The following is an 18204-nucleotide window of genomic DNA, read 5'->3' on the forward strand; positions in this document are numbered from 1 at the left end:
AAAGAAGTTAGGAAAAATAAATCACCAGGAACAGATGACATTCCAATTGAACTGCTACAATCCACCCACCCAGCCACACACACACACACACACACACACACACACAGTCACCCCTCCTTTCTCGAGGACCTGAGGTCCACGATCTTTAATATTCACTGAGGGCGACCTCCGTTATTTTCAATGGGGCATGCCCCTGCGGTGCATGCCCTGCACATGCTTGCAGGCACGCGCCCCATTCAAGCCTATGGGACTTGAATATATGCAAGTCTCCATTTTCGCTGGGGGGGGGGTGTGGAATGGATCCCCTGCAAAAATGGAGGGCCAACTGTACAATTAACACATAATTAACTCCAGCCTTAACTAAAATATGCTTACAAATACAGGAAACAAAATAGTGGCCAACAGACTGGAAGTGATCAACATACATCTCGATCAACAAAAAAGGAGATACAAAAGACTAGCAACTATAAGGGCACAGCATTAATGTCCCACACAAGCAAAATTATGCTCAAAATTCTCCAGAACAGACTTCAATCATACATGGAGAGAGAAATCCCAGTAGTGCAAACGGGATTCAGGAAAGACAGAGGCACTAGGGACCACGTTGCAAACATATAGTGGTTGATAGAGTACACCAAGGATTTCCGAAAGGAAAACACCAAATGTGTTGTAGACTATAGCGAAGCCTTTGAATGCACCAATCACAAAAAGCTATGGAATGCCCTCAAAGACATGGGAGTGTTTCCACATCTGATAGTCTAGATATATATACTCAGGACAAGAAGCCACTGTTAGAAGAGAGTCGAGAGAAATAGAATGGTTCCCAGTCTTCAAAGGGGTCAGAAAAGGCTGCATTCTGTCACCTACTTATTCAACTTGTGCTCTGAGAATATCATAATAGGAGCAGGTTTAGACTCAGAAAAAGGTGGAATAAAGGTAGAGGAAAGGAATATCAACAATCTCAGATACATGGATGACACCATATTGCTAGTGGAATGCATCCTGAACAATTACTAAGGATGGTCATGGAAGAAAGAGTCAGGCTTGCTGCTGAACATAAAGAAAAGAAAAATAATGACTGCAGAGGAACTACATAAATTCAAACTAGACAATGAGGAAATTAAAATACGTAGTTAAAGATTTTTCGTACCTTGGACCAAACATTGTTTAGAATGAAGACTGCAGTCAACAGATAAGAAGAAGAGTAGGAATGGGAAGGGCAACCATGAAGAACTAGACAAGATCCTAAAGTGTAAAGATATACAACTGAACACTAAAGTTAGAATTGTCCAAGCCATTGTATTCCCCATCACCACGTACGGATATGAGAGCTGGACAGTGAAGAAAGTGGATAAGAAAAAAACCAACTCATTTGAGATGTGATGCTGAAGAAGACTGCTGAGGATGCCATGGATGGCCAAAAGGACAAACAAATGGCTCCTAGAACAGATCAAGACTGAACTCTCCCTGGAAGCCATTCTCTAGCCTTCTCTTGATCCATCTTCTGTCTCGAGCAATTGGTCTATCTCACTTCCTCCTTTTCTATCCAAGGTTTTAGAATGTCTTGTTTATTTTCGCTACCCGGAGTTTCTTATTGCTAATTCTATTCTTGATCCTTTTCAGTCCGGCTTTTGCCCACTGCATTCGACTAAGACTGCTCTTACTAAGATCACTGATGATCTTTTACTGACTAAATCTAAAGGTCTTTATTCTATTTTAGTCCTCCTGGATCTTTCTGCTACGTTTGACACCATTGATCATGGTCTCTTGATGGATTTACTTCAAGACCTGGGTTTTGTGGGATCAGTTTTAAATTGGTTTAAATCCTACCTGTCAAACAGAACTTTTGTGGTGCTTACAGGATGTCAGGTTTCTGCCCCCATCTCATTAGATGTTGGAGTCCCTCAGGGTTCTCTCTTGGGTCCTTTACTATTCTCCCTTTATACCCTGTTCCTGGGAAATCTTACTAGCTCCTACGGCTTTCAATATCACTTATACGCCAACAACACCCAGCTGTATGTTTTTACCCCTGCAATTTCTCTGGGTGTTGAGTAGCGATTATCATCATGTCTTGCTGCTGTCTCGGAGTGGATGATTCACCGGCACCTGAAGCTCAACATGGCCAAAACTGAGCTACTTGTCTTCCCACCCAAGCCATCTTTGCAATGTTCTTTGTCAGTTACTGCAAATGACATTTCTATTCAATTTGTCAATGAGGCCCGTACTCTTGGCTTCCTATTTGACTCCAAGGATCCAGGCTATAGCCAAGGCATGCAGATTCTTTCTTTATAATCTCGTCAGAATTAGACCATTTCTGTTTCAACGGCAAAGACTTTGGCACATGAATTGGTGATATCACGCCTGGATTACTGCAACTCATTGCTAGTGGGTCTTCCTATTTCTCACCTTGGCCCCTAATGTCTGTGCAACGCTCAGTGGCCAGGATCATCTTCTCTGCCCGTTGCTTTGAACATGTTACCCCCTTGTTGTTATCCCTCCATTGGCTCCCGATTCCTTTCAAAATCCAATATAAAATTCCTCTCCTGACCTTTAAAGCCCTTCATGGCTTGGCTCCCTCTTATTTGTCAGCGCTCATCTCTCCTTACTGCCCCCCATGTGCATTGAGATCTTATGACACTGGTCTCCTGACCCAGCCAAGGGTCTCCTCCTCCCCTGCTTGAATCTGCACCTTCTCCTATGATGCTCCTCATGCCTGGAATCTCCTCCCCACACAATTCAGAACTATGACTTCCTTGGCTAATTTTAAGGCCAAATTGAAGATGTTCTTGTTTAGGTAGGCATTCCAGATTATTGGTTGCTAACCTGCTGCTTACTTTGTTTTTACTGTATACCAATTAGTATTATTTTAGAGATATTTTAACCATGTAATGTTGTTGTTTTAGTTTGTATGCCGCTTAGCAGGTTTTTATTCTTTTTTCTGCCTTTCTTATTTGACCCTTACTATGTACAGCGCTGTGCAAATGTTACAGCACTCTATAAATAAATGTTAATAATAATAATAACAACAACAAGCCAAGATGACTAAACTGAAGCTGTTGTATTTTGGCCACATCATGAGAAGGCATGACTCACCTGAAAAAACAATAATGCTAGGAAAGGTGGAGAGCAGCAGAAGGAGAGGAAGACCACAGGCCAGTTGGCCAGACTCGCAGTGGAGGACAGGGGGGCTTGGAGATGCCTCATCTACAGGGTCATCATGAGTCAAGGCTGACATGAAGGCAGTTAACGCAAACATTTAGAATTATGTGCCAGAGAGTTCTCCTGGTGCCTCACCAAACTACAAATCCCAAGAGTCCACTGTAGTATGACTTGTTATTATGTGACTCCAAGTTATTTCCGATTCATGGCAATCATAAGGTGAACCTATGCCAGGATTTTATTGAAAAGATTTGTTCAGAGGGGGTTTGCCTTTGCCTTGCTGTACTCTCTAAGACTCTGGAGACCAGGTTTTAAATCCCCAGCCATGGAAACCCACTGGGTGACCTTGGGCAAGTCGCACTCTCTCAGCCTCAGGGAAAGGAGAAGGAAAACTCTCTCTGAACAAATCTTGCCAAGAAAACCCCATGATAGCTTTGCCAATTTTATCTGCAAGCTGCCTTGAGTCCCTTTCTGGGAGAAAGATGGCATATAAAATAAACAAATAAATAAATAAATAAGGGTTGCCATAACTCAGAAACAACTTGAAGTCACACAGCAATGACAATGCAGGCTTCTAAACGAATGAATGAATGAAAAGGGAGAATCTGAGAAAACTCCAGAAATTTGGAGAGTGAGGACTTGCATTTGCAAAAGCCATGCTTATTCCTTATCTGCAACATTTGCTCTCCAATGTGTGTGACACATCTACCTTTATCAACTATGACTTAACAACTGTTTTTGTTTTAGTTGTTGGCTTTATTTGTATCCTACCTTCTCCCAAAAACTAAACCTTTCACTGATCTCTCTGGATACCTTTCCTGAAAATTGGCATTACATTTGTCTCCTCCCAACATTTTGGTATGGGAACCGAACTGGCAAACAGGTTGCATACTTTTTGTCAGAAGATCAGTAATTTCATAGGTGAGCTATTCAAGAACTCTTATGGCAAATGACATCCAGGCCCAACTGCTTGTTCAATGTCATGTGTAGCTATTCCACATCTATCTGCTTCAGTGCATCTGTCTCCCTTCCAGATAAATATTTGCTCAATTTCAGAAAACGGTACACTGTACCTCTCTAACAGCAGAAATAAATGTAAAAATACATTAATAAATCATAGAATCTTAAGAGGAGGAAGGGACAACAAGGGACATCTAGTTCAAGCCCCTTCAGCCATGCTGGAATAAAACACTTCTGAAAGATGCCCATCCAACCTCTGTTTAAAGACCTCCAAAGAAAGAAAGTCAAGCACCCTGTGAGGCAGCCTTTTCCACTGCCAAACAGCTCTTATCCTCAACACATTCTTCCTAATGTTTAAGTAGAATATCTTTTCTTGTAACTGAATCTAATAACTCCAATGTTGCCTTATCCTCCTTCAACCCTCCTTGGTTATCTAAGAGTACAGCATCTTCCTTGGCTTCTGATGGATTTAGAGATTTGTTTTCGCCCTTGGCTTCAGTGCCTTTAGCAATATGCTCCTTGTGATAGCCCTGTGTGTCCCTTCATCCTGAGTAGGAATGGAACCCATTGAGGACATCTATCTTAACTGTCACCACCCACTGATTAAAATTCCCCTTGTTCAGCAATGCAACATGATATTGCTGGCATTCTTCTGCACTGTGCTTCACTCCTCTGATGCTGCAGACACTTTCCTCCTCCATCCCCAGCTCTGGTGAGGAGATGAAACCCAAGCAAAGGCACATAAAACGAGTCTGGGAAAGAAGAAGTACTTTTAAAAGAATGGCTTTTCTCTAGCAAAGCATCTACATCTTTTTGTGAAATGTATCTCTGACATGAAGGCACCTCCCTTCAGGTACAAAGTTATAAATGCTATAGATTAGTCCAGATCATTTCAGCTAAGGGCTCCAAAAATAATCATAAAGACTGAAGCAAATTGGCTAAACCATTCTCTAGCTATTTACAATACAGATGGGATGTGGAGTCCATTATGTTGCTGGTGGTAGCTAGGAGTCTGGACGCTTTGGTCCAGTCTCAACCAGCTTTCCCAAAGTGAGACAGAAGCCCTCAGCCCCCCAAGTCTACCTTTGTTTTTCTTTGTGCAAAGGGACTTTGAGACTAATTGGGTGAAAGAGGTTTTAGCCTAAGCTTTCATAGACTTGGTCTATTTCCTCAGATGCATAGAATGAACTGGTGCCCAGGAAGGACCTTTATCATCAGATTGTATGAACAGACATAGAAATGATAAAGTTGTGGGTATGGTGATGAGGTGACAAGCTCAACAACAGTTATTGAGGAACAAAGGCAGGAGGAAAGATGTTGCCTATGGTAGGGTGGATGGATGACCATTTGAATGGTGGACAGAGTTTTGGAATGTGATGTGTGCAGGCTGGGAATCAGAAAGTAGATGTGATAAACTGGCTAAAAGCAAGGCTGGGGTGTTATCATTCTTCTCTTAGTCCTACCTGGTCTTCTCTCCTGATAGTGACTTATCCACAGGTCAATCTAAGTAGTGTATTTTAACTCTTCTCCTTCTCTGAGTAGACTGGCAAAAGGTAAGAACTTAGTTCATCCTGGGAGCACCCAAAAGAAGCATCAGCCCCCTCTACTCTTTCCGCCATGATGCTGCTTCTGGCCTTTTTGAATGTTTGGGTGGGAAAATGGCAGTGGTGGCACCTCTTTGGTGCTTCCCCTCAAAGAGTGTCAAGAGGAATTGGGCTTAAAAGGATCTGAATAACACAGTAAACTTCATCCTTTATATTCTTTGTTGCATGCCCCTAAATTTTATCCTAGACTTATCCACGGGTCATATCAAAATCTGCAATTTTGACCCCAAAACTTGCCCTCAACTTATACATGAAGTCGACTTATAGTCAAGTATATACAGTACTTACTTGCCAGGCCTGACCTGCTTGGGTTCCGAAGTTTTAGGATCTTTACTGAGAAGGATTTCAAAGGTTTATGCTTCTGCCCAATTCACCATTTCATTGGGCAATCATCACTTCTGTGATGCTGAACCCCATTAAAATGTAACTTAACCTGATTACATCATTAACTCTTTGTTACCTGGAAAGAGGACTACTCCTTCAGTTGTGCTGCCCATACAATGGAATGGCCATTATCACACTCCTTAACTGGTTTTTCCCTTTGTCCAGCCCCTGCTCCACTGTCATCAGAAACAAAACAAAAAAAATTCTTCTCTCTTTTATATCTGCTTACCATAATTTGCATGAATGCTTATTTCGTAAAACATCATATGACTAGTCAAGTATTCACAATTATCAATTTTGAAGCAGCCAGAAAAGTTTCGCAAAATTCATTAAGCACACTGCCCATTTGACACACATTTCCGGTATAAGTAAACCAAATGAAGGCACAAAACAAAAAGCATGAATTTGTTGAAACAGAGAGTACCTACCGGACAGCTTCCGCCACGTTGTTTGAAGTATGGCCTGACAGAGCATCATGCAAGTTACGGATGAAGTAGTCCCTGTACTCTTCTGAAAGTGCCATGAATGTTCCACCCATCACAATGAACTCTACTTTGTCCACACTGTGACCCAACTGTTTCAGCTGCAAAAATAAAATAAAGTAAGATCAGGAAGCTCAGCAGTAGAGCAAGAGAGGGCATGCTCTGTAGCCAGAGAGTCATATTGTTGGATTTATGACTCCTCTAGAGTCTGGAAAGGTGAAGCCATGCGCTTGTGGCTACTTTGGTGACCAGGAGTTATGACGATTCACTCCCAGTTGCCCCTCCAGCTGTTGTGGAATTTGCCTGTTTCAAGGTGGGGAATGCCCATAAGAAAAACCTGCAAAGGGTTTTTAATCTTTAGAATATGTAGATAGGGAGAAGAATCTCACCCTGGAAACCCAGCATCCTTCCACTGCCGCCCCTTCCCCAAGATAGCAAAAATGGGACAAGAACATTTTTAGTTACAAATGATCTCCTTCATCAAGGAAAGGGAAGTCACAGCAAACAATCCACCTCCCCTAAGAAGACAAAGACAGAAAGTACATCCCCGAGGGGCTATTTTTGGTGGGGAAAAGCATGTCTTTGGGGTGGTTTAACATGGTGAGGGAATCTGTTGGGAGCTCAGGCAGCATCATCACTAGATGGTGTGTGGGGGGGGTGCAGACCACACCAGGTGACGCCATCAGAGGGGGTGACACTAGGCAGCACTGAGATGTTCCAAGACCATTCCCCCAGAAAGAAAGGGGAGGAGTCTTCTTGGCAGGCTGCTCCTCTTTGGAGAGTGAGGATGTGTGGGTGAAGATGGGGTGGTGCTGTGGACATTTTTGTCAGTTCTCTCCCCACATAGCCCCCCCCCCCCAATCTGACTGGCTACTTTCTGCCATTGTCCTCTGGGGGGTGGGCTGTGTGCTGCAACCTCCTCTTTCCTTGAGGATGGAGATACAGTCATCCCTCTGTATCCACAGACATTTTATTAACATATTCAACCGTCCACGACTTGAAAATATTATAAAATATATAAAAAGTCCAAAAAACAAACCTTGATTTTGCTTTTTAATATAAGGGGTACCATTTCACTGTGCCATTGCACTTAATGGGACTTGAACATCCATGAATCTTGGAATCCACAGGGGGTCCTGGAACCAAATCCCAGCAGATACCAAGGGCCCACTGCATTTGGCAAATGGTTTCGGAGCTCTGCATTGATCCGATAAAGTTCAGGCCAAATAACAGCACAGATTCACTGCCTCACTGATGCGGGAATCACCTGCTACCATTGCTACCTTCTAATTAAACAAACATCACTATAATTATCTTGTCATAGCAAACCTTTACCTGTTCAACTCGATGTCTGGTTTGGAGATAGGGATCATACCTGGCACGAATGGCCCTCATTGAAGTTGGCTGCAGAAAGCAAGACAAGTGGGCATTAAAGAAAATATTCCATAGTGCACTTAAAAAGTAGTAAGCCAATGAAAAACCCCAGTAAGACACTGTCATCCCCATGGGCTATATACATTTATGCTCCTATATTGTAAAAATACCCGGTGGATTGCTTAATGTCAGATTATTTGGATTGTTTCATGTTGTTTGTTTTTTTTAAAAAATATTCAGATTGTTTTAGCTATTTTGTTTTAACATATGGCATAAACTGCTTTGGGTCCAATATGGGAAAAAGTGGGATATCAGTTTAGTTAATTAGGTAGTGAATTAATTCCAAGACAGGACATGCTAGCCATTTTGCACCAATGTTCCTATTTCACTGATATCATCCAAACCAGGGTTTCTCAACCAGAGTCCCCTGGAATCCTAGGGTTCTGCAACAGGTTGCTAAAAGCTCCATGAAAGATTAGGATTTGTGAAAACAATAATTTTTATGCAAGGCTTCCCTGACACCTGGAATTTTTACAAGGGTTCCTCCAGGATACATATGATAGGTTGAGAAACGCTGATTCCAAATAGTAAATACGCATCATCATGTGAACCTTTGTGATGCTATCATGGGTCCAAAAACATACTGCAGAAATAATCCAGTTTGAGACCACTTTAACTGCCCTGGCTCAGTGCTATGGAATCCTGGGAATTTAGTTTGTTGTGGCAACAGAGCTCTCTGACAGAGAAGACCAAATGTCTCACAAAACTACAGTTCCCAGAATTCCCTAGCATTGAGCCAAGGCAGTTAAAGTGGTCTCAAACTGGATTATTTCTCCTTCATTTTTAATGGTACCAACATGACACTTGTATTTTGGATTTTGCTTCTACAGCCACACCAAGATTCCTATGGAATCTTCACTGGAATTAAGACTCCATCTAGTGTTCAATCAGAAATTTTGTTATAGGCCTACCTTGCTTATTCTGAACAGAAACAAATACAGTATAGGAATACCCTGAATATGGTAAGTATAATGCAATTAGCAATCATGCAGCCTTCTATTGGAGTTGTTATTATTATTATTTACTTTTATAACAAATTGTCTTGACTTTGTTAAGAGATGTACAGTGCAGCAATGTAATTATAACCAGTTATAACATATTTAACATTATGAATACAATGTACAGTTGTAAAGAATAGTTCACATATAGCTACAACTATAGAAAAATAATATGCCACCCCTCCTTCTGTAGCTATGTTTGTAGTGGATTATTGAATAGACCTTAAGTCATCAATGGCTTCACTCAGAAAAAAGCTAGGGCTATTAATACTTAAAGCTGGTGTTTCTGAGTGGAATCACTGCGCAATAAACATGGCAATTTGCTCTGTGGAAGGAAAACAAAAGCTAACGTCGTCATACAGGCCCAAATGATGTTGGCCCTCCACATTTGTGGCTCTGACTTTTATGGATTTTATTATTTGTGGTTCTGATTAATATGTTCTCCCTAGGAATCTCTAGGGAGATTCTCCAGTGCAATTCTGCCAGAAGTTGATCAGAGTTGTGCTGGAGAATGTAGATGCTGCTAAAGAAAACACTTGTCTGGGCTCTGTAGGTTCTCCAGCATGATTCTATGATCAACTTCTGGCAGATGCTGACCACAGAGTTGCACTGGAAGATCTGGAGATTCCTAGAGAGGTGTTTATTTGAGTTTTTTCCACATGCATGGGGGTCCTTCACCCTAACCCCCAGCGAATATCCAGTTCCAATATCCTGCTCAGCAGTTTCCTTGATATGGGTCCAAGAGAATGTTCAGAATAGTACCTCGTATCCAGTATATGACTGAGTTGAATATTCAAAGTCAGAATCAGGACCTCCTGGACAGTATCTGCATTTTCAAAAGAAAAGGCAAGTCAGACAGTGGCACAGAAATACAGGCACTCCTCCCTGACCCACATTAGTGTTCTGTATTATATTGCACTGCTTTATTTATACAGATGGAGTCTCCCTTATCCAAAGTGCTTGGGACCAGAGGTTTTGGGATTCGGGAGTTTTTGAGAATTTTGGAATACAGTACCTGTATTTATATAACATACATAATGGGATTATCTTGCAGATGAAACCCAAGCCTAAACACAAAATTCATTTATGTTCCTTATATACCTTATATGCATAGCCAGAAGGTAATTTTATAGTCAATATTTTTTATAATTTTGTGCAAAAAACAAAGTGTGTGTGCACTGCGCCATGAGAAAGCAAAAGTGTCCCTACCTCAGCCACCCAGGAAAAAAAGGTTTGGTTTTTGGAAAATGTCAGATTTTGGAATCCCACCCAAGGGAGACACCACCTATATATTGCATTGCTTTATTTATACCATGCTTCTTCATAGAATCACAGAGAGGGCAGGGGCCTCATAGGCTACTGAGTTCAACTCCCCACCTCATGCAGGGTCTCCAGATAAAGAATCCCCAGCAAGTAGCTGTCACATCTCTTTTGGAAGATGCCCAAAGACCCCACCACCTCTTTAGGCAATTTGTTCCATTGCTGAGCAACTTGTGAGATATTTAGCCTTCTCTGTCAGAGAGCTCTGGTGCCACAACAAACTACAACTCCCATGATTCCATAGCATTGAGTCATGGCAGTTAGTGGTGTCAAACTGGATTATTTCTGCAGTGTGGATGTAGTTTTACTGTTCTGACCTCTTCTAAACTGATTTTATTGTACGCCACCCTGAGATCTTTGGCTATAAAGAAAGATATAAATATTCTAATAAACAAATGAATGAAAGAATGAATGAAGGAGCCTTTCTCAGATGTGAACACGTGCATGCACTAACCATCAATACAGTCCTGTTTTAGACCAGCACCTTGTATCATTTTGGGGATCAAACAAATCTCTTCCAAGAGACCTGATTCAAGGTCCAGTTCTCAAAATATTTCAGCACATCTTACTGACTGCTCATACTTACACGCATATGTTTCCTGTAAAGTTGATGTGCGGACACCTGTGGGGTTTGCACATGACGGCCACAACAGCAATCTGAAAAATGAAACATTGCAGACATGTCCTTCAATTACCTCTGTTACACAGTCCAAGGCAAAAACTCACTGAATCAGAACATTTTGAGAATAGAGAAGGCACAGAGGAACACCCTCTCAGTGCTTCAGATGTTGCTAAACCAGTACCTTTATCACTACTTCACCATTTAACATTCTAACTGGGGCTCATGGGTATTAGAGTTCAGAGACATCTTGAGAGCCACGGATTCCTTGGCCCTGATATAGGCTGTGTCTATACTGCAGAATTAATGTAGTTTGATACTGCTATAACTGCCATGACTCAATGCTAGGGAATTTGGGGTTTTTTTTTAAAGTTTTGTGAGGCGTAATTACAATTTATTATAATTGAGTGTTATTATTATGCAATACTGGGGGGATGTAAGAGGACAGTATTATGTTTGTAATATAAACAATTTATTTATTATATTTAGCTTTCTCTATTAGAGAGCTGTGGTGCCAAAGCAAACTGCAAATCCTAGGATTCCATAGGACGGAGCCATGACAGTTAAGGCAGTGTCAAACTGAATTAATTCTGCAGTGTGGCATCAACATTAAACAGAGAGGACCATGTGCTTCAATATCTCAGTCTGTTCAGAACATCCATGTATCCACATCGCATCCACTCAATTGGCTTTCCTTCAAAAAATATCCAAGGAAAGAGGTTGCATTCCCATGCGCATCTTCCTGGCAGTAAGTCCTACCAGGCTCTGCCTCCCTAGGCTTCCTTTTATTACCTCTTGCTGAATCATTAGGTTAAAAAGTTACCCTTCATGGACATTTTCTAAGATCCCCATGTGATATGGATTAAATCTTGTACTGCAAGTCCTATTAAATCCTAATTCCAGGGGAGAGTAACTCTGGTCAGTCTGAAGGCCAACATTTTGGCCACAGGACTTACCAGCGGCTGGCAAGAAATTAAAAGAAATTGGCTGGAACCTGACTTCTGGTTTTAAAAAACTGTTTTTAAAAAAATATATATGTTAAAGTGTGCTGGAGGAAAAAGAGTCGCAACCCATTTAAAAGGTATTTTTTTTTATTCTGGTCAGAAAAAAAGATGGGGCAGGCAACAGAGATTGGCGCCTGCAGAGGCTGCCCAGAGGAAGGTAGTGGGGTACACACTAAATAGACACTAGATACACAACAAAAGGTTTTGGTGGATTTTATTTTCTTTTGGCACCAAATTCTCCCAGGGGGTATAGAGAACAATTTTGCCATGTCCACCCGATCATGGACATTTTAAGCCCAGGATAGGCCTTTTCTACCCTTTGGAAGTCGACTATGGGCTAATCTACACTGCATAAATAAAGCAGTTTGACTTCACTTTACCTGCCATGGCTCATTGCTATGGAATCCCGGGATTTGTAGTTTTGTGAGATATTTAGCCTTCCCTGTCAGAGAGCTCTGGTGCTACGACAAACTACAAATTCCAAAATTCTATAGCATCAAGCCATGGCAGGTAAAGTGAGGTCACACTGCACTATTTCTGTGATGCAGATGCAGCGGATGAGTGTCTAAGGCCAAAAAGAGAGGGTTTTTTTCCCCGAGGCTGATTTAAACCTTTTACCAAGTTGGGTAAAACTAAATGAGTTTTTAAAATAGTCTTTTTAAAATAAGAAACTCCTTTTTTAAAAAACTGATTTAGAGATGTGGGGCCTGGGGGTGCCCTACAGCCTACAGGATCCATTTTTGCACCCTGGTCTAGGGGATCTGGAGGAGTAGAAGACCACAAAGACACTCTTGTTTTAGCGAGAAAACTGCCTTTCCCATCCGCCTGATTATTTTGAACCTTTGAGGTGAGACACTGAACCTGGGAGCACACACATGTGAACAAAAGGGAAAGCATATGGAATCAGTGATCTGGAAAGGAATCCCAGAGGACATCTAATCCAACCCCCTGCCACACAAGGAATACACAAGGAAAGCACATCCAAGAGATGGCAATCCAGCCTCTGTGTAAAGACCTCCGAGGAAGGAAAATCTGATGAAGACAACTTACCCCACTCGCTGTCCGGATAGGCTTTGCCTTCAACTTGGGAACCAGCACTCGACGGTACTCCGGTGGCACAGCGGCAATGATGTCAACCAGGCGAGGCTGGGCTGAAAGCCCATATTTAGCAGCTGTCTTAGTTTTGATTCTGTGATGGAAAAGGAGGGTTATTTAGCAGGTGGCTATGTGGCAGAGATAGGGAAGATGCAGATCTCTGGATGTTCAACAATACTGCATCTTTCATTATTCTGCATCTTTCATTATCGTATATATTTGACTATAAGTTGTCCTCATGTATAAATCGATGGCAGGTTTGGGGGCCAAAATTATGAACTTTGATATGACCCGTGGATAAGTTGAGGATAAAACTTAGGGGTATGCAGCAAAGGATCTAAAGCAAATGAAAACAATGTCAAAGAACTTACAAAATTCCAGCAAGCATAACTGTATGTGCTCACACTAAAGACTGAATGGATGAGAGAGCAGAAGGGAGGCCAGGGCTTCCAGGACAGATTACACCCGGGGGCAGATCCTTTTTAAAAAAAATAAGAGTTAAAATATAGCAGGGGTGTGTGTGTCCGGAATGGATCCCCTCGTATGGGGAGAGCCTACTGTACTTCTTTTAAAAAATCCTTGATTTCCCCCCAATCCTGCTATGTCCGCACAGCCAGTCACAAAATGATGACACCAGCACTGAGTCCCACCAGGGTCCTCCAGAAAAGATCTCAGTGCTGCTGTAATCTTTTTGCATCTGATTACAGGAGCACAGCCAGATACTTCTACTGACTCTGCCTGCTCCCTACAAGGCATGGAATGACTGTGCCATTAAAGTCTGTTCAATAAATTGGGGAAAGAGTGCAAGTGCATGGTTCAGCCTAATTTAGGTCCACATACTGACCTACCATGCTACGCTGAGACAAACACAAGTGGAACCAAAGTATATATATGAGTTTGGGAATAAGGAAAAGGAGAGATGATGTAATTTACTTGTTTAAATTGACATCTTTGCCTTGTTCATGAGCCTCTACCAGCTGCTTGATGACGTCAGCAATGGTCATCATCATCAGCTCCGCACGGCTGAGATCTCCTGAAACAGAAGAAAAGGGAAGTTCAGAGCCTGTGAAAAGTTGTACAGTGGACCCTTGATAACCGCTGGGGTTTGGTTCCAGGACTCCCCATGGATACCAAAGTCCATGGATACACAAGTCCCATTAAATGCATCTATAAAATCAGCTAACCATATTTTTAAAATACCCCTATATAAAATAGCAAAATAAAGGTTTGTTTTTTTTTTTTGGAATGTATATATTTTATAAAATATTTACAAGCTATGGATAGGGAATCCGTGCTATTCAACATCTTTATCAATGACTTGGATGACAGAATTGGGGGTATACTTATCAAATTTGCAGATGACACCAAATTAGGAGGAATAGCTAATACTCCAGAGGACAGGATCAACATTCAAAATGATCTGAATAGACTAGAAAGCTGGGCCACAGCTAACAAAATGAAATTCAACACAGAGAAATGTAAGGTACTGCACTTAGGGGAGAAAAATGAAATGCACAGATATAGGATGGGGGACACCTGGCTGAATGAAACTACATGTGAAAGGGATCTGGGAGTCCAAGTAGACCACAAGTTGAACATGAGTCAACAGTGTGATGAGGCAGCTAAAAAGGCCAATGTGATTTTAGGCTGCATCAATAGAAGTACAGTGTCTAGATCAAGGGAAGTAAGAGTGCCACTCTATTCTGCTTTGGTCAGGCCCCACCTGGAATATTGTGTTCAGTTCTGGGCAAAACAATTCAAAAAGGATGTTGAGAATCTGGAGCGTGTCCAGAGGAGGGTGACTAAAATGGTGAAAGGTCTGGAAACCATGCCCTATGAGGAACGACTCAGGGAGCTGGGGATGTTTAGCCTGGAGAAGAGAAGGTTAAGAAATGATATGACAGCCCTGTTTACATATTTGAAGAGGTGTCATATTGAGGACGGAGGAAGCTTTTTTTCTGCTCCTCCAGAGAATAGGACACAAAACAATGGATGCAAACTACAGGAAAAGAGACTCCACCTAAAAATTAGGAGGAACTTCTTGACAGTAAGAGATGTTTAACAGTGGAACACATTGCCTCGGAGAGTGCTGGAGTCTCCTTCTTTGGAGGGTTTTATACAGAGGTTGGATGGCCATCTCTCGTGGGTGCTTTGATTGTGTGTTCCTGCATGGCAAAATGTAGTTGCATTGGATGGCTCTTGAGATCCCTTCAAACTCTTATGATTCTACGGGTCCCTCACCTTTCCAAGCAATATTGCGTTTTCTAGTGATCTGTGCCTTTGCATGATGTGTCCAAAGTAGGACAGCCTCAGCTCCTCATCTTGGCTTCCGGGGAGAGTTCAGGCTTGATCTGTTCTTTGTTTTTTAGCCATTTATGGGATCCGCAGTACTCTTCTCCAGCACCACATCTCAAATGAGTCTATTTTCTTATCCAATTTCTTCACCGTCCAGCTCAGATGAGTTGGTTTTCTCTTTATCTGTTTTCTTCAAAATATCTCTCTTGAATTGTGGTGCCCAGAACTCACACTCTTCTTCCACAGAGGATGGCAAAGGTAAACCCTCTCTGAAGAAATCTGGCCACAAAAACCCCATGAGAGGGTTACCATAAGTTATGATGCGGACGCATTGTACCATCTTTCTTACCACAATGGCCCCCAAGCGGTTTGTGATACAGCAACGGACCTTGTTTATGATATTTATTTGTGTAAGAAATGGGATTCAGAAAAGGAAAGGGCCCATACAGCTGAGCCCTAAAGTCAGAATTGGTTAGGTGTGTGATGATAATAATATACAATATTTATTTATTCATTTATTTATTTGCTGTATTTATATTATATGTACAGATGTGAGTGCTGGACAGTGAAGGGAGCAGACAGAAAGAACACCAGCTCCTTTGAAATGTGGAGCTGGAGAAGAGGACTGAGGATGATCCCATGGACAGCCAAGAAGACAAACCAATGAGGTCTTGAACAGATCAGACCAGGGCTCTCCTTGGAAGCAAAGAGGGTCAAGCTGAAACTAATGCAGTTTGGCCACATCATGAGAAGACACGCATCACTAGCAAAAACAATAATGCTAGGAAAGGTAGAGGGTAGGAGAAAGAGAGGAATGCCACAGACCAGGTGGATAGACTCAATTGGGGGTTATTATGGGCAAGGGCTTGCAGGATCTGGGCAAGACTGCAGGGGAGGAGAGGGACTCCTGGAGATGTCTCAGCCACAGGTAGCCATGCATCAGAACCCATTTGAGGGCAGCTAAGAACAACAACAACAAATAGGAGCCAGTTTGGCATAGGGATTTGACACTTGGGCTCCAGATGAAGAGGCTAAGGTTGAAATCCCCACTCGGCCATGGAAACCCACCAGGTGCCCTTGGCTGAGTCACACTCTCTCAGCCTCAGAGGGAAGCAACAGTCACAAACCTCCTAGGGTCACCTTAAAGCTGGCATAAGTCAAAAACAACTTGAAGGCACACAACAACACCACATATATATATATATACACACACATATATATGAATGCATACCATAGATATATATTATATGTGTGCATGATGATAACAATAATATATAATATTTTATTTATTTTCTGTATTTATATAATATAATATTTATATTATATCATATTTATATTATATTTGTGTGTGATAACAATAATATGTAATATCTTATTTGCTGTAATCATATAATACAATGTTTATATTATATTATATTTATATTACTGTATGTTTGTGTGATAACAATAATATTTATTTATTTGCTGTATTTATACTATATTATCTATATTATATTTATATTACATATTTGTGGGATGATAATAATATACAATATTTATTTATTCATTTATTTATTTGCCGTATTTATATTATATAATATTATCTTAGGTTTATATTACATTGTACTTATATTATACTTGTGTGTGATAGTAATAATAATAATAATAATAATGGCACATAATATTTGTTTATTCATTGATGTGCTTTATGTATTTATGCCCTGCTCCAAAGGCTCTCAGAGAGGCTGATAGATAGCTAAATACACAACATTTAATGCATAATATTAAATATTAATAATAGCATTATGTCTATTAATACATTAAGTTCTGTATATAGACCATTACACTACTGAAGGCAGCAGACAATTCATACACTCTCTCTCTCTCTCTCTCTCTCTCTCTCTCTCTCTCTCTCCAGATCTGTTGTACTACAACACCCGTCATCCCCAGCCATTGTGGGCAACAGCAGGGGATGATGGGAGCTGTAGTCCAACTTATTCTTTCTTCTTTTAAGGGACGGGTTGAGGAAGAAACTTATGACGCACAATCAGGACACTGAAACCCATTGTCTTTACCTTTCTTTTTCTGCTTCATGATGAAAAATATCCCCTTTTAAAGCTCTTCCTGCCCTCGTGCCGTCAAGCGCAACCACGACGTTTCTTCCTGTCACGACACTGTCGCAAAGAATTGAGGGCGGAAGCCAGGAGGAGAAGCCGATCCGACGCCGCACAGGCGTAAAGCGCGGTAGAGCGCGGAGTGATTGGTTGAGAAGTTCTCTGGAAGGGGAGGCTGTGGCCACGCCCCTTCGAGCTGTGGAATGTGCGCATGCGCCTGGAGGCGGCTGCTGCTATAGTCTAAGGAGGCGCTTCGAACCAGAAAGACGCGTGTCACAGGCATTGTACGTGTGAATGCACTCTTTTGTAAACGTGTAATCTGACAATGCCCCCTGCAGATTTTTGCATGGTCTGTATTATATAAACAATATGCAATACAGACAAATAAATATTGTATACAAACATCACAGTACAATAGATTTTTGTCACCTTTTTCATGTTTTGAACGAGGGGTCTATAGGTTTCAGCTCTGTCTCTGCTGAAATCTATAGCCCTTTGGCTCTATGGCGCGAAATGGAAAGGGAAGGCGCATCTGCACTGTAGAAACAGTGCACTTTAATACCACTTTGGCTTGCTCTTAGGGAATCCTGGGATCTGTAGTTCTACAAGGATTTTTGGCCTACTCTGTCAAAGAGGATTCCGTAGGATGGAGCCATGGCAGTTAAAGTGGGGCCAAACTGCATTATTTCTACAGCATAGCTGCACCCTCAATAAGATTTAGAAGCACTGGTTTTTCCCTTCCTGCCCTAGACAAGGC

The 18204-nt window shown here is 41.6% G+C and overlaps 1 protein-coding gene across 1 annotated transcript in view; it reads right to left on the minus strand.

The window, feature by feature from the left end:
- ELP3 (elongator acetyltransferase complex subunit 3) overlaps nt 1-17500 on the minus strand; it is a 128003-nt gene extending 110503 nt beyond the window's left edge. The window contains exons 1-7 of the mRNA XM_089528754.1: nt 17409-17500; nt 13993-14092; nt 13015-13153; nt 10928-10998; nt 9784-9847; nt 7925-7993; nt 6536-6690 (exon numbers count right to left, since the gene is read on the minus strand). Of these exons, the coding sequence (XP_089384880.1) occupies nt 6536-6690; nt 7925-7993; nt 9784-9847; nt 10928-10998; nt 13015-13153; nt 13993-14092; nt 17409-17427 (617 nt within the window). The 5' untranslated portion in view covers nt 17428-17500. The remainder of the gene's footprint in view (nt 1-6535; nt 6691-7924; nt 7994-9783; nt 9848-10927; nt 10999-13014; nt 13154-13992; nt 14093-17408) is intronic.
- Between the last annotated feature and the right edge of the window lie 704 nt (nt 17501-18204).

This window comes from Sceloporus occidentalis, unplaced genomic scaffold (assembly GCF_023333645.1).
Source record: "Sceloporus occidentalis isolate IW3139 unplaced genomic scaffold, rSceOcc1.0.p SCAF_6, whole genome shotgun sequence".
Taxonomy (NCBI): Eukaryota; Metazoa; Chordata; class Lepidosauria; order Squamata; family Phrynosomatidae; genus Sceloporus; species Sceloporus occidentalis.